Genomic DNA, 14,728 nt, shown 5'->3' with positions numbered 1-14,728 from the left:
GAGACGTTATGCTAATCAACTTCTATAGATGAAAGGTTGGAATGCACTGAACCAAACCGACATTGCACGACAAAGAAGGAAAAGGAAAAACAAGCGTGCAGGGTGTCGGTTGGGCACGAGCAGATTAAACAGATATGCAAGAGACAAACAAAATGGACCCAATTTAAGTATGATACACCCCTTCTTTGGTTTTGAGAACTAAAATAATGTACAAAAAATGTGGAAACACCAGTACTCAATCATGACTTACGGAATTCACTCAATACCGGATAAATCGATTCAAAAGCGGCATAAATCTCTTCTCTTTGTTTGGCACCAGTCAACACAATCTTGCCTGATACGAAGATCAACAAGACAATCTTTGGTTTCACCATTCTATAAATCAACCCTGGGAATAATTCTGGTTCATACGACGAGAAAGTTCCGTGTGAGAATGCCAATCCTTCCAATCTGATAGGAAATTTGACATCACACGAGCCGACGATATTCTGAATCTTGAAATCAGTGAATTTAGCATTGAAACCTAACTTTTGAATAATTCTGGCGTACTTCCTTGAGGCCAATTTCGAATCATCTTCAGACTTAGCACCAGTGACAACCATCTTACCAGAAGCGAAAATCAAAGCCGTCGTCTTTGGTTCACGAATTCTCATGATAACAGCGGCAAAACGCTTTGGGTTGTATTCAGCATTACGAGCATGTAATGCGATGGTTTTTAAATCCAAACGACAATCCAAGTTGACGGTAGCAACAATATTCTGCAACGTTGGCACAATACCAGAAGTAGCACCATCATCTTCCTCTTGCTTAGGTTCAACAATGTCCGCAGTCTGTTCGCTCTTAATGATTTCCTGAGAGCCAGGTTGAGGCTGACCATCTACTGGCTTGTTTTCTCCATCAAATCCTTGAGGGAACAACAACGAGTTTGGAGCAGTAAAAGCTTTGGCTTGAGCTGGATTTGTAGGCAACTTTAAAGAATCCATGATGGCAAATTCGTGTATATGATATAATATAAGACTTTTTCAAAAGAATAAAAGTAGATAATGAGATAGACAAGTCAATGTATCCCAATTGCAATAAATAGTAAAAAAAAGCAATTTTTATCAAGCTCTCTTAAGAAGGATGTGTGTATTATTGGCTATCGTTCTTGATTTCTATGATAGTGATGGACTATATAACTGATAATCTATGAATGTATACAAAACTCTTCTAGATGTTCCCCCACAAAACAAATAGATAGAAATTTTGATAAACTGTGTGCAGGACGTTGAAAACTCACTAGTACCCGCTAAGAAAAAATTTCAGATGTGGGAAATTCGTGGTCCTTTTATACTCACGCTATGATATCCGGGTAACGCCTTTGCTGCGATGGCGCAAACATCCGTACTGCAACATTTAAAAAAGGAACCTACAACTATGTAAAAAATAAAAATTTGCTGTCTAGTAGTAGTCAGACTACCTGCTATATGGATATACTGCTCCCTATCTTCGTCTAGCAAGTTGTAGACGTTGTAAGACGTTGGCATGTGGAGGGAAGATTCCCGAAAATTTTGAGTGGCTCCAAATCCAGTTGTAGAGTTCTGAGATATCCTTGCTCAATTAAGTTCACATAGCTAAGCCCGGTACATAATAGTAATCATAGGCATAATAAATATTGAACCGAATGGATCTCTAGCTGCTATTGGTTGGACCAAGCGAACTGAAGGATGCAATAATAGTAATGAGACAAGATGGCTTGCCTTAAGTGTTTTGAATGTTACCTTGAAGTTTTTTGTGAACTAAGTATGCTATGCAATGCGATGAGATGAGATGTGGATTTTTTCACTAGAATGAACAGTAAAAAATCAATGCTGGAGATCCAACTGAAATGCTCTAACGTTCCTTCAACAACTTGTTTCTCTTTTCCTTCTTTCTCAATCTTTCGACCTTCTTAGCGTGCATCTTAGCAGCCATCTTCTCGTAACGTTCCTTTTCTTCCTTGATCTGAAGTCTTCTCTTACGTTCAGCTATTCTTTCCTTCTGGGCACTTTCTTTCTCTTCCTTCAAGTCCTTGATTCTGGCCTTGAACTGCTCTTCTTGGAGTCTCTTTTCTTCCCTTTGTTTCCACTTTGACGACTTGGAAACTCCCAAGGTCTTCACACGGAAAGCATCCTTCTTCATCTTCCAATCTTTACCGTTGACTCTGGCACCCTCGTTCTTTTCTTTGGGTGCAAGAGGGTCGATGTACATTTTGGGTATATCTTTGAACTCCAAGTTTGCCGACGAACTCATTTTTGCCTATTGCTGTAGTAGTAGAGTAGAAGAAAACAGAGAAAACGGGAATCTAAAATTTTCATCTCCTAAATGTGGACTATGCACGCTTTCTTTTCTCGCTGCAGATGAATTTTTTTAGCGAGAATCTGTCACTGAAGCTGCAACTTTTACTTCTGCTGTAGAACCTGCGAGATTCAATCAGAGCAGCTTACTACACTCAATTCTAACAGCATTCTGACTTTCATCAGAATAAATGAACAGTACTGCATTATTACTTCTGAAAACGAAATGTAACTATTTCTGCTCTCTACATATTACTCTTTAGAACGTACATTTCAAAACTATCTATGCGTCATGAACCGTTTCCCGTTTGTCTATCAAAAGTATAGCTTTTCTGATCCATTTTCTTGATCTGGTATACTTACTGAATCCATCCCTGTTGGATCCGTTAGTCCAATTGTTGTCGTAGTACACCCAGCCGTCTTTGGACCCCTTGTTGTTGAAGTCGCTGTCGAGTCTCCAGTCTGTGTCGAGCCAGTCCCACAGGTACGAGTAGATATCGTTTTCAAAAATTGGAAATGGATAGTCATCCCTGGTATTTTCTACAGAAGGGGCCGCAGCCAACGATTTTTCGTGGACAAAGTTTGCTCTTTCGTTGGGCAACAAAAGGTTACTCCAGCCGAGTCCTATCCATCTTCTTTCGTTCTCTAACAACTCAAACAAGATTATCTGTTTAAGCTGGGTAGGAGACACCATAGATTTCTTCAAAATCTTGAAGTCCGTGAGTAGAGGGACATTGTTGAGTTCTTCAATATCACTAGACGTGGGACTCTGTACACGAGATATAGACTGGAAGTCAGCAGGGTTGTACTTCTTAGTAATCTTGATATCTAAACCAGTCAAGTAGACTGCGGCAATTCTTACGTAGACCGAACGCCACAAGAGTCTTCTGATGGAAAATGCCCACGGTGAGTGGTAAGTCAAGATAAACACCCCCAGGAACCAGACACACTTCTGGGGAGGTACTATGTACGACACTATAAACCAGTGGAGTGGTGTGAGGAGAGCCGACATCACGAGTAATTTGACGTAGTTTTTGAACTTAAACGGAATGTGCTTCATGGGTCTAAGAAGCATATCGAAGCGAATAGTGATATTGTGCAAAGTATGAAGGATCTCGTCTATAGTTGGCTTTTCGTCGAATTTTGAATCATATATCACAGAACTGATTGACCATACAAGAGCCGAGAACGTTATTGACATAATTATGGGCAAAATAATATAGCTGATGGAATGCCAATACATGACTAGCCAGGAATAAATCACAATGAACAAAAAGTTCTGGTACGGATCGTCATTGGTCCATGTGATCACCTCCAACACATTGTCAAGAAGTAGTAAGTAGGGGAATATGTTCGATAACGCGGATGCCAAAATGGGAGACTCCACAAGCAAATTGGTGTTGGTGGAGTTGGTTAGTCTTTTAGCATCCGAAGGCTCGAACGAAGCCACTAGCACGTCGTCATCTGCCATTGCGTTTTTCAAGGAATTGTCCAGAAGTTTTAAACACCTAGTAAAATGGACTATACCAAAGGTTTGATGACAGTTGAAAGCTTCAAAGGAAAACAGGGGTAGTTTTTCAGATTTGGCCTGTCTAGTCCCCACTGAAGTATATTTTTCATGTAGGATCCTATCACATGATTGCAACCTGAGAAAAAATGGCGGGGGAATCTCACGTGAACAGCTCCGAGGAAAGAAGACGGTGCCTGGGAGTCTTATATAGTTTTTGCTGATAGTTGAACACGGTAACTACCAATGTACGTTAACTGGAATTGATTGTAGAACATGAACCTTGAACGCCGAGAGTTTTAGGGATATCCTGAATTTTTGTTCATTCTTTGATAATTCTTTTGGAGATTCTAGAGCATAAATTTTCACATTCTACTCTGTATTAAATTTATTGGGCCCCATTTTCTTTTTGAACATTTTCACTAAATATCTTATAAAATTCTAGAATTACACCAATTTCAGTTTATTGGATTTCGTTGGGTAATTTAATCCACCAGAAACTCAATTTTCTTTTCGATGTTTGTGTTGGCTCTCAATTTTAGTTTTATCAGATCAATTTTTGAAGATGCAAAAAAAGATCAAATCTCGATTCTCTTCCCCATCGGATGTTATCTCCAAGCCTCCAACTTCCATACCCGACTTGATTATAAATCTACCTGTCATTCATTATGCACCCAGCCTTGTGAAGCCATTCCAGCCAATGGCTTGACAGTTCTGTGTCATCTTGTATGGAATTGTGCATCAATATATTTTCAACGACCGTTCCGCCGTATATTATTGCGCTGTGCAGGGGATGGGCGGAGTTTGACTGAAGGCACGGCTGCAAAGTTCGATGTAGAATGTCAACTGTGCATTCACAAAAACGTCCTTGCAAACTTTTTACAATGGAATTTCTGAAAAATCCTCTCTTATCGGAAATGAGCGTATGACCCTCACCCTGGCATTTGCACCACTGATATTTGCTGGGTCCCATGGCATACCCTTAAAGTTGCTCTACGGTACTCTACAGTGTTTCCAGGTGGATTTAACTTCATATGTTCCATGATGTCATACAGGGTTCCCCTCAACACCTAAACGATATACGACGAGTTGCATTTGTCTTCTTTAACAGGGCTTACGGAGATGCTCTCATTCAATTTATGCATGTCCGATACAGCAGAGCGAGCTACCATATCCAGTTACAAGAATTCCATCTAGTACTGAAATGCCCTATTTCAGCAATAATGGAACAATCGTAGAATCTAGTTGTAAGTCCCCTGGCATAAATTGGCTCTTATGCTTCTTTGAGTATGTCAATGTTCCGTGGCGCAGCCAAAAACCTATGATCTACATCTACTATTTTGTACACGCCACCTAGCTGCTGGCTGCAGCACATTGTCTTTCTGTAACGTAAAATGAAATTACGGTTTCTCTCCGGTTTTCCGCCAAAAAATAACTGTTGACAGATCAGCACTAAAGCTAATGGGATGTGTCTATGTCTTTTCTGACTGTTTCAGACAGATCTAAAACAAAGTCCACAGCCGAGTGCAACTAACGGATTTCGAATTCCACCACCCAGAACAAGAGTAGACAATCGAAACTATAAGGAAAAAAAGAGAGCTCCAACTTTACTAATTATGAGTAATGGATTCTACTAGGCACCGATAAGCATTCCTTATGCAATTTCTAGTCCCTTTTAGTCGCAAGGCATGATATTTGATACCGAAATTCTTAAGAAATACTGTTCCAATTTTCTTGGTAGGGGCATGGATCGCATGCCGTAGAATGTTCTGTTCTCAGTCCAGACAAAACGTTTTTTTCTTGACATCAGTCCAAGACAATTATCGTCACCAACCAAATGCCCAAATCCCATGATAGAACGAAATGTGTGGTTGAATTCAATGTGATTTTGGTTCCAAAGGACGTACATGGAATATTATTCTAGACCTATGCAAAAAAAAAAAAAATACACATGCAGTTTCGACAAAAGGGTGCAAAAAACGTCGTGAATGTACCTGGCGGTCCGTAGAGTCCACTTCATGTATACCACATGTTAGCTATCTGTGGTATCGTAAATCTTTGGAGTCTCAGCCTTAGACTGAAGGGAGGAATTTTATCACAGCCTTCATTGAAGTTGCAATCGACAGCTATAATTCATTCGAACTTCTTTCTCTTGAAACATTGTATATATAAATACATGCCCCAAATACTAATGACCCGTGGATACTATATTTGGACTAATTCTACAATATCGATAGACTGAACAAAACATGATTTCGAAGTTCTTGATCGGTATTTCAATCGTTCTATTTTTGCATCCTCTTTCTGCACGAGCAGATGGTTCCCTACATGTATCGCATCGGAGAGACTCAGGCTATCAAGCTTGTGCTCAAGTCTTACTTGAGCTGGTTACTTTTCCTCCGGTCAATTCCAAAAGTAGACATGGAGAAGAAATAGACTACGCAAGTTTTTGCTCTACTGAAGAACAGCCTGCTCTAGGTTCCATGGCTCATTGCTTGATTGATAGTTTCAAGAATTCAAACAAGTACGTGGAAGCGTTTGTCCACTCCTGTGGGGGATCTTTGACGGTAGATGATGTTCATGAATCCTACAATAATGCTACTCAATTCTTGGTAAATTTGACTTCCATAAGTGACATTGGCGTCATGGTTTTTAAACCAGTTGCCGTGCCAGTAAAAAAGGTTCAGGATTTGCTGACATTAATTTACAACAGTGGATTGAATGACAACTACGACCTTTTCTTCGGTATCACGATGGTAAGTTACTGGTTCGTAATAATGCTAATTGCTGCTGTCAATCACTGGTTTTACTATTTATTCCCTAACGTTGTCAAGTCTATGCATGGTTCACTAATAAACGGCATCCGAAGGTCTTTCATACTTGCCCCATCCATCTCCAAACATCATGCACAAGTAAGAAAGTTCAAGTTCTTTCAATGGTTTGTACCATTGAGATTTGAGGCTTTGGTTATCTTGGGATGGCTTGTTCTTGCAATAGTCTTCTGCTCCGTTGGATACCAAAGACCAACGATATATTTTATGGCTTTGCCCATTGGAAGCAGATCTGGTCTTTTGTTGGTGTATTCGTTACCGGTTTTGGTTTTGTTCCCTGGAAGGAATAATTTTATGCAGTGGGTCACTGGCTGGTCTCAAGCTAGGTTTCTTTTATTCCATCGCTGGATGGCAAGAATCATGTTCTTGTTAACACTAGTGCATGTAACCTCAAAGACAATTGGACTCCACCAACTCCATGGTTATTCCTACTACATGCACCATTCATTTATTCGTTGGGGAGTCGTGGGTGCTGTTAGCATTGGAGTTATAGTCTTCCAATCTATGAATATTTTCAGAAGCATTAACTACGAGTTTTTTGTTTTGACACACATTATACTTGCAATCATCTTCATATTATCTGGCTGGAAACACGCTAGTGACGAAGAGATTAATAGTCCTCAATCTTTCTATGCTGCTGCTGCTGTTTGGGGTCTTGATAGAGTGTTGAGAATAATAAGAATAATTTCCTTTGGTGTCAAGAATGCTACTGTCGAATTACAGACAGATGAAATACTAAAGGTCACCGTTAATCGTCCTAAACACTGGGTACCCCACCCTGGTGCCCATGCCTTTATCCATTTTCTCAGACCATCGTACTTCTGGCAATCACACCCTTTCACTATTGTCGACTGCTCTAGCGAACAGAATACTATTAGATTCTATATAAAAGTCAAGGGTGGTGTAACACATGGACTCTACAAACATTTGCAATCTTCGCCTAATGGTACAGATAATTTTAAGGTTCTAATTGAAGGTCCTTACTCACAAAGGTTACCAATTCACAAGTTTGACAACTTGGTTTTTTTCTCAAGTCAAACTGGTATTCCTGGACTTTACAGTGAAGCTATGTCTATGGCACAAAACAAAGACACCAGCAACAAGAGAATTAAATTTTACTGGGTGATTCGTGAATTAAAATCTTTGGAATGGTTCTACGATGAACTTATGAAGTTTAAAGGAACCAATGTTGAGCCAGTGATTTACGTATCCAAGCCAGAGTCTGATGTTGAATATTTGAAGGACTCTGAGATGGGAAAAAAGAGGTCCGGCTCAAACCTGGATCAGTCTGAAAAGCGGGAAACGTATCTTTCCGTTCACGAAAAGAAATACTGGAACGAAAGAAGTAGCAGTGTGAGCAGTTCAAGAAACTCAATCTTACAAAGAAGTCTCAGCTTTGTTGAATTCAGAACTGGAAGACCAAACATTTCTGATATCGTCAAGAGTGAAATCGAGTGCTCAGAAAAGTCTGTTGCTCTTGTTGCCTGTGCTGCTCCATGCATAGTGGATGATATAAGAGATGTAATAAGAGAAGTGTTGGGTAAAGATACTTCGAAGAGAATTGAATTCTTTGACGAGATGCAAGAATGGTGATAAAATCAATTATTCAATATTTATTAGTTTCATTTTTGTTAGGCACTCTTTAAGTTGCAAGTCAATACATTGAGCATAATATCGCAATTGCATAAGCAAAAATGGCTGCGAAAAGTGTGTGTAAAACGTAGAACAGACTGTATAATTGGGTACAATCCCATTTTTTTTGTCTTCCCTATAGAGGAAAAATTTTCACTTCCCTGATCAAACTTTTAGTGCTCATTTCTTCTTCTTTTGCTTCATCAACTCGATAATAATAAACCCACAATGGTATGTTAGAATAAAGACGTTGGAACAACATCCTCCTAAGCTAAACCACTATCTATCTATAAAGTACAAGGTTGTGCCCAAGGAGTGATGCCATTCGTTTTCTTTTCTAGTTTTCCGAGTTTCTGGATTTAATTTGAATTCAAGAGCTCGGTTTAATAGAGCACTCGTGGTTTGGTAGTGTAGTTTTTCTTTACCTGCCATGTGTGTTTCAGCTTTAAAAGAATGTGTATCACTTCTTGGTGCACAGGCTGAGTATCTTATGATACTGTAGGGGAAGTTATCATTAGGAAGTTCGTTGACATTGATTTTGAGAACACTTTTGAACTAACTTTACTCAATGACACAGCCTGCCAAGAAAGTTGCTCCAGCTCCATTAGCCACCAAGTCTAAGGCTACTGCCTCTACTAAGAACCCTTTGGTTGACTCGACCCCAAAGAACTTTGGAATCGGTCAATCCATCCAGCCAAAGAGAAACTTGTCTAGATTCGTCAAATGGCCAGAATACGTCAGATTGCAAAGACAGAAGAAGATCTTGTCTTTGAGATTGAAGGTTCCTCCTGCTCTTTCCCAATTCCAAAACACTTTGGACAAGAACACCGCTGCTCAAGCTTTCAAGTTGTTCAACAAGTACAGACCAGAAACTGCTGCTGAAAAGAAGGAAAGATTGACCAAAGAAGCAGCTGCTGTTGCTGAAGGTAAGTCTGCCAAAGATGCTTCTCCTAAGCCAGTTGTCGTTAAGTACGGTTTGAACCACGTTGTCTCGTTGGTTGAAAACAAGAAGGCCAAGTTGGTTTTGATTGCCAACGACGTCGATCCAATTGAATTGGTTGTTTTCTTACCAGCCTTGTGCAGAAAGATGGGTGTTCCATATGCCATTGTGAAGGGTAAGGCAAGATTAGGTACTTTGGTCCACAAGAAGACTTCCGCTGTCGCTGCTTTGACTGAAGTTTCTGCTGCTGACGAAGCTGAATTGTCTAAATTGGTTTCTACTGTCAACGCCAACTTCATTGAGAAGTACGAGGACTCCAGAAGACACTGGGGTGGTGGTATCATGGGCTCCAAGGCTAACGACAAGATCGCCAAAAGAGCCAAGGCCGCTGCTTCTGCTGTTTCTACCAATTAGGTATTTTGCATACGCAACCGCAACCGTACTTATCTTCTTTGTATATTATCTTCATATATTAATTCAACGTCTTATTCTAGGAATGAAAAATGTAGGAAGCTCACAATGGCTGCGAAATGGGTCAGTGTTATCTACGCTTTACGATAACTCAATGAGGTCGAATCATGCCTCCTGAATCCGTTGCCATTAACTACATGGATATATTACTTGCCTACATGATATCCCTATATAGCTAAGGGTATACAAATGTCCATAATTGTGCTTTACATGGGCTCTTCTATAATGTCTATCTGTGATCCTGTACCGTTTGTATAAGTGAAAAATCCCCATCTTCATTAGGGTTCAGCCCTAGTCGGTCATGTGACCATAAATATACACAACCTCGCTCTGAAAAATTTTCCCCTGCACGCTTAACTATGGAAATCTCACTGTAGCCAGTCGCACCAGCATCTCCATAATAACGAATTGAAAACTACTTTTTAACACTTTGACCTTTGGAGTTTTCTGTTACGTTAAGCATTTAATTGTGAATAAAGGTATGTGTCACCATCATCAAAGGGTACCCAAGTTATCTCCAAGTTTGAAGTCGATAGTCTCAAGTAATAGCGAACTTACCTCTCGAAATTCATATCAGAAAAGATTTTTCACCGATTCAAAGTATAGAAGAGATCCTTAAGTCGACCTATAAAGTAAAGATTGATTGAGAAGAAATGAAAATTGTCTAAAAGAATTCAAAAGAGTTTACCGGTAGAATCCATATTTCGACATGTGTGAGCCAATGAATACGCCAGTTAGTCCGTATTCACTTCCTTCGATAGTGACAAGTGAAAATTCAATGTTGTAGTCATATCGCCATACTGCGAGAACTACTACAAGTTATACTACAGCTAATCTAAACGACGAATCAGAGGATACTTGTGCCATGTTGTTCATGAAGCTCATTTACTAACGTTTATCTAGAAAAATGTCTAAGTCCAAGAACCATACCGCCCACAACCAAACCAAGAAGGCTCACAAAAACGGTATCAAGAAGCCAAGAACCAACAAGTACCCTTCGCTCAAGGGTGTTGACGCCAAGTTCAAGAGAAACCACAGATACGCTTTGCACGGTACCGCTAAGGCTTTAGCTAAGGCCAGAGCTGAATCTGCTTAAATTAACTAACCAAATCAACAAAATCCACTTATTGTATAATGTTATCATAGTTCCACGTTTTGGTTTTTAGACTAATTTTTGTCCGGGTTTGTTAGGTAATAATAAAGCTATTAAATCTATTGAAAATGAGATTATGTAGACAGTAGAACAAAAGTGACAATGATACATATTACGCAGTTTAATACATTACTTCATACTAATTCAATTGGCTATGTACTCACCTTCAGTAGTTGGAGGATCTCTACTGCTGTATGCTCTATTAATTTATATATCACGTGATAAAATTTTTAGTTCAACTACGATACTGGTTTTCTTGGAGTAGCATTAGGCAATTGTTGAACGGATGCTTCTGTAGAATTTATTTCCTCCTCCTAAAGAAGACTGTTCTTTAAACTTCCTGACTTTTGTGCCTTTCCGTGTCTCTTCAACTTTTGGTGGCTTATCGCTTGATGTAGTCACGTGATACAGTTGGATCTGGATTCTTAAATTGTTGCAAAAAAAGTAAGCGCCATAACAACAAAATCAAATTCCAGAAATTCCACCTTTTCTCTTCTATTTTCAACAACAAATCTGCCAAAATGTCTACACCAGTCACGAAACCACGTGTATATCTCAAGAATCTTAGTTACGTTACTACAGAAGAGGACTTGGAACAATTGTTCCACGAATACACTCCGTTTGTACTACCCGCTGCAGTTAAGCTAATATCCAATACTGCCAACAATATCAATTCGATGTCATAGTGAATGTCATTAAGAGAAACAATTGGAATTAAAAGATTTGGTCTTGTTGTTGAAGTTATTGGTTTGATGGTGACGATGTTGATATTTTATAGAATATCCACTAACATTACCAGCACAAATGTATTGATTCCCAGTCATACTATCCGGTTCTCTCGTTTTGAAAAACACAGACCGCTTGGGATTGCCTACGCAGAGTTTTCGGATTTCGAGACTGTTGATGCCGTAATTGAAAAGTTCAATGAAACTGTTCTCAACAACCGTAAGCTCATTATCAAGAAGCATACTCCTTATGATCCCAAGAGGGCAGGTTTGCTTAGAAGCCTGCTTAGAAAAAGTGCCAAAAAGCAAAATATTACCATTGTTAGTAGCACTTACAAAGTAAAGAAGGTCGAATTCAGCGAAGACTCTCCTGAAGTGATCAATTCTTCCGAGCCTTCTTCAGATCTTGTTTACAGTCCAGAGTCGGTTGTTGAAAATCCTGAATCGGTTGCTGAGAATCCTGAATCGGTTGTGGAGAGTCCTGAATCGGTTGTCGAGAATCCTGAGTCGGTTGTTCAGAATCCAGAGCCAGAAAAGGATGTCTCAAATTCTGGTGAAGTTAATGAAGATCAGACTGCCTTGGTTCAAGAGCTGGCTCTTACTACTCAAGATTCTGAGAAAACTTTATCCGACGATACCATTTTCATTCCTAGAGTCCATCCTCTGGTTACTTCCACTGAGATCAGGACCTTGTTTGAAGGATTCAACCCTGGACACATTGTCATCTACAAAGAAGGAAGACGTGGATCTATTTCGTTCAAGATCGATTGGGTTAGTGTCTTGGTAACTGTTGACGTTTCTGAAAATAGCTTGCAAGATATCATTGATAAACTTGTAAAGACAAAATCCAACAAGTTAGTAGGAAAGAGTGTGATTTTGAAGCCAGCCTTAAAGGAAAGGGTTGAATTCATTGGCAAAAGAGTTTCTGAATATGAAACCGCGGTGCTTGCCGCTGCTATTGTTGAAGCCGAACTTGAAAAGCCTGAAGTTGAAGAAGTTGAAAATGTAGATCGAGAAGATCTCGGTGAAGTAGCCGATGATGAGATTTCCAACTCTGTTGAGGTGTTGGTCACTGGCGACGACAATACTCCTGTTGAAGAAGCTGTAGATGAGGTTAAGAATGCGGACGAATCACCCAAAACTAACAAGCAAGAACTAGTTGTTCATATCAAGCCTTCAGATGACAATTTGGCACAAGCACATGTTGAGAATATTGAAGGAATCATCACTACTACTGAAGCTTAATTTAAAATAATTAAATAACAAGAGAATGTCTTTAATGTAGCTACAAATGTTATTAATAATTTTTATATTTTCTAATAATATAACACGAAGACGTAAAAAACTTAACCCAAACTATTTATAATTCAACCGTTGTGTACAACAGCCTATTCAATTAAAAGTATTAAATAATTTAATCTTGAGTCTTTTGAGTACCACGTAACAAACCGGTTCTTCTAGCGGCGATCAAACCAGCCTTTTGACCGGCAACAGCACCTCTAGAAATAGTAGAAGCCTTACCAATATGTTGATGGTTACCACCACCATGAGGGTGATCAACTGGGTTCATGGCAACACCTCTGGTCTTTGGCCACGAGTTTCTCTTGACTCTGTACTTGTGGAAAGCTCTACCAGCCTTTAACAATGGCTTGTCGATTCTACCACCACCGGCAACAACACCGATAACACCTCTGGCATCGGAAGAGATGATCTTCTTGGCACCGGATGGCAACTTGACTCTGGTCTTACCTTCGTCTGGGTTGTGTCCAATGATGATAACGTAGTTACCGGAGGTTCTACCCAAAGCACCTCTGTCACCAACCTTTTCTTCGACGTTGGAGACAATGGTACCTTCTGGACAAGCACCCAATGGCAAGATGTTACCGACATTCAAGGAGGCCTTCTTACCGGCGTAGATGAATTGACCAGTGTAGACACCTTCGTTGGCAATGAAGGTCTCTTCTCTCAACTTGTACTTGTATGGGTCACGGAAGACAACCTTGGCCAATGGAGCACCTCTACCTGGATCGTGGAGGATTTGCTTGACGACACCACGGATGTAACCGTGACGTTCAGCATAATCCAAGGTTCTCAACTTGGCAGCACCCTTTCTCAATCTGGTGTGCGAGGTGAAGATAGAACCAGCACCTTTTCTTTGGTTACGAATAACTCTACCTATAGGATGTTAGTATGGTGTTTAACAAGATGTACTGTGATTCAACAAGGGTGTGTCTGCGTTCTAATTGATTTACTGATTTAATAACGGGGACTTCAAAAGTCTGTCTGGATGTTTCTGTGGATATCACTGTCGTGTGATCTTCTTGTGTAGTTTGGTATTTGTCTGCTCATCTCATTGATATGGTGATGTTAATCTGATGTGCTCTGTCTAATCTAAAAACACACTGTTATTATCTTCACTTATGAAAAATCTAGTTCGCTATATCCCCCGCTTAAACCAATATTATTCCATCACTACAATAAAAGATGCACATATTCTCTGGCTATTATCATGGCTAATTGTCCATAGTTCGTTTGTTCATCACTTGATTTCTAATTTGACATTCATGGACTTTGACTGATACTTTGAATTTCTAACCCGTTCCAAAGCTGTATTATAACAGCACCCGTTGTCTACATCACGGCTGTAACCATTTATCTTCTGTATATCCACATACCCATTGTATAGTGTTTGGTTTTTACTGTTATAGGACTTAAATTTTTCAGAAATTTTTTCAATACCTTTTTTCACTACTGTCGTTTGGTGAGACCGAGACAAATGCCCTGCCCTGCTGAGACTTCATTATTGATGCACTGGTGTTTCCACTTAGTGAGGAATGAGTGTCTATATGTAGGTATTGGGGCTGCAACCCTAGAAATGTGTGTCTGCACGTGATATCTTTTGAGAAATGTATAAGATAGAACAGTTGAGATAGAGACAGACTTGGGCGTAGGCGGTTAAAGCAGAACATGTAGACATATCTGAATCTGTATTCTGTAGTACTTGCCAAACTTGTAGTGTGCGTACGTTTCGTTATTTTAGCAAAATTGTATTTCACATTTTCTTTAGAGTAGAAATGGTTGCGAAATTTTTAGTCTATGCTAGCAGCATATATGTTCTCAGAAACACAGCAAAGTTCATAAGAGTATTCTAACC

General features: G+C 39.6%; 8 protein-coding genes across 8 annotated transcripts; 4 read left to right on the top strand and 4 right to left on the bottom strand. All coding sequences in view use genetic code 12, as the record gives it.

The window, feature by feature from the left end:
- Window positions 1-239: 239 nt before the first annotated feature.
- SPT15 (TATA-binding protein) lies at window positions 240-983 on the bottom strand (the record flags this gene model as incomplete). The annotated part of the gene is made up of 1 exon (XM_001387369.1): window positions 240-983. One exon carries the CDS (start codon window positions 981-983, stop codon window positions 240-242), a length of 744 nt encoding a protein of 247 aa, XP_001387406.1.
- Window positions 984-1,872: 889 nt separating this feature from the next.
- Window positions 1,873-2,271, bottom strand: YGC9 (nucleolar coiled- coil protein; the record flags this gene model as incomplete). The annotated part of the gene is made up of 1 exon (XM_001387368.1): window positions 1,873-2,271. The coding sequence occupies one exon, from the start codon at window positions 2,269-2,271 to the stop codon at window positions 1,873-1,875; it is 399 nt and encodes a 132-aa protein (XP_001387405.1).
- A 327-nt stretch (window positions 2,272-2,598) lies between these two features.
- On the bottom strand, window positions 2,599-3,786 carry IPM1 (Pex24p Integral peroxisomal membrane peroxin; the record flags this gene model as incomplete). Its single annotated transcript, XM_001387367.1, has 1 exon — window positions 2,599-3,786. The coding sequence occupies one exon, from the start codon at window positions 3,784-3,786 to the stop codon at window positions 2,599-2,601; it is 1,188 nt and encodes a 395-aa protein (XP_001387404.2).
- Window positions 3,787-6,143: 2,357 nt separating this feature from the next.
- On the top strand, window positions 6,144-8,246 carry FRE1.5 (ferric reductase (FRE11); the record flags this gene model as incomplete). Its single annotated transcript, XM_001387776.1, has 3 exons — window positions 6,144-6,237; window positions 6,259-7,939; window positions 8,012-8,246. Coding segments are annotated over 3 exons (2,010 nt in total), but the record flags the coding sequence as incomplete, so codon positions are not given.
- A 607-nt stretch (window positions 8,247-8,853) lies between these two features.
- On the top strand, window positions 8,854-9,612 carry RPL8A (60S ribosomal protein L8; the record flags this gene model as incomplete). Its single annotated transcript, XM_001387775.1, has 1 exon — window positions 8,854-9,612. A coding segment is annotated over one exon (759 nt), but the record flags the coding sequence as incomplete, so codon positions are not given.
- Window positions 9,613-10,603: 991 nt separating this feature from the next.
- Window positions 10,604-10,783, top strand: RL29 (60S ribosomal protein L29; the record flags this gene model as incomplete). Its single annotated transcript, XM_001387774.1, has 1 exon — window positions 10,604-10,783. A coding segment is annotated over one exon (180 nt), but the record flags the coding sequence as incomplete, so codon positions are not given.
- A 587-nt stretch (window positions 10,784-11,370) lies between these two features.
- On the top strand, window positions 11,371-12,819 carry SBP1 (single stranded nucleic acid binding protein; the record flags this gene model as incomplete). The annotated part of the gene is made up of 2 exons (XM_001387773.1): window positions 11,371-11,534; window positions 11,649-12,819. 2 exons carry the CDS (start codon window positions 11,371-11,373, stop codon window positions 12,817-12,819), a joined length of 1,335 nt encoding a protein of 444 aa, XP_001387810.2.
- A 169-nt stretch (window positions 12,820-12,988) lies between these two features.
- RPL2A (60S ribosomal protein L2) lies at window positions 12,989-14,253 on the bottom strand (the record flags this gene model as incomplete). The annotated part of the gene is made up of 2 exons (XM_001387366.1): window positions 12,989-13,749; window positions 14,250-14,253. The coding sequence occupies 2 exons, from the start codon at window positions 14,251-14,253 to the stop codon at window positions 12,989-12,991; spliced, it is 765 nt and encodes a 254-aa protein (XP_001387403.1).
- Between the last annotated feature and the right edge of the window lie 475 nt (window positions 14,254-14,728).

Source organism: Scheffersomyces stipitis, chromosome 1 (assembly GCF_000209165.1).
Source record: "Scheffersomyces stipitis CBS 6054 chromosome 1, whole genome shotgun sequence".
Classification (NCBI taxonomy): Eukaryota; Fungi; Ascomycota; class Pichiomycetes; order Serinales; family Debaryomycetaceae; genus Scheffersomyces; species Scheffersomyces stipitis.
The sequence above is the reverse complement of the archived record's forward strand: the minus strand, read 5'-3'. Positions and strand labels throughout refer to the sequence as shown.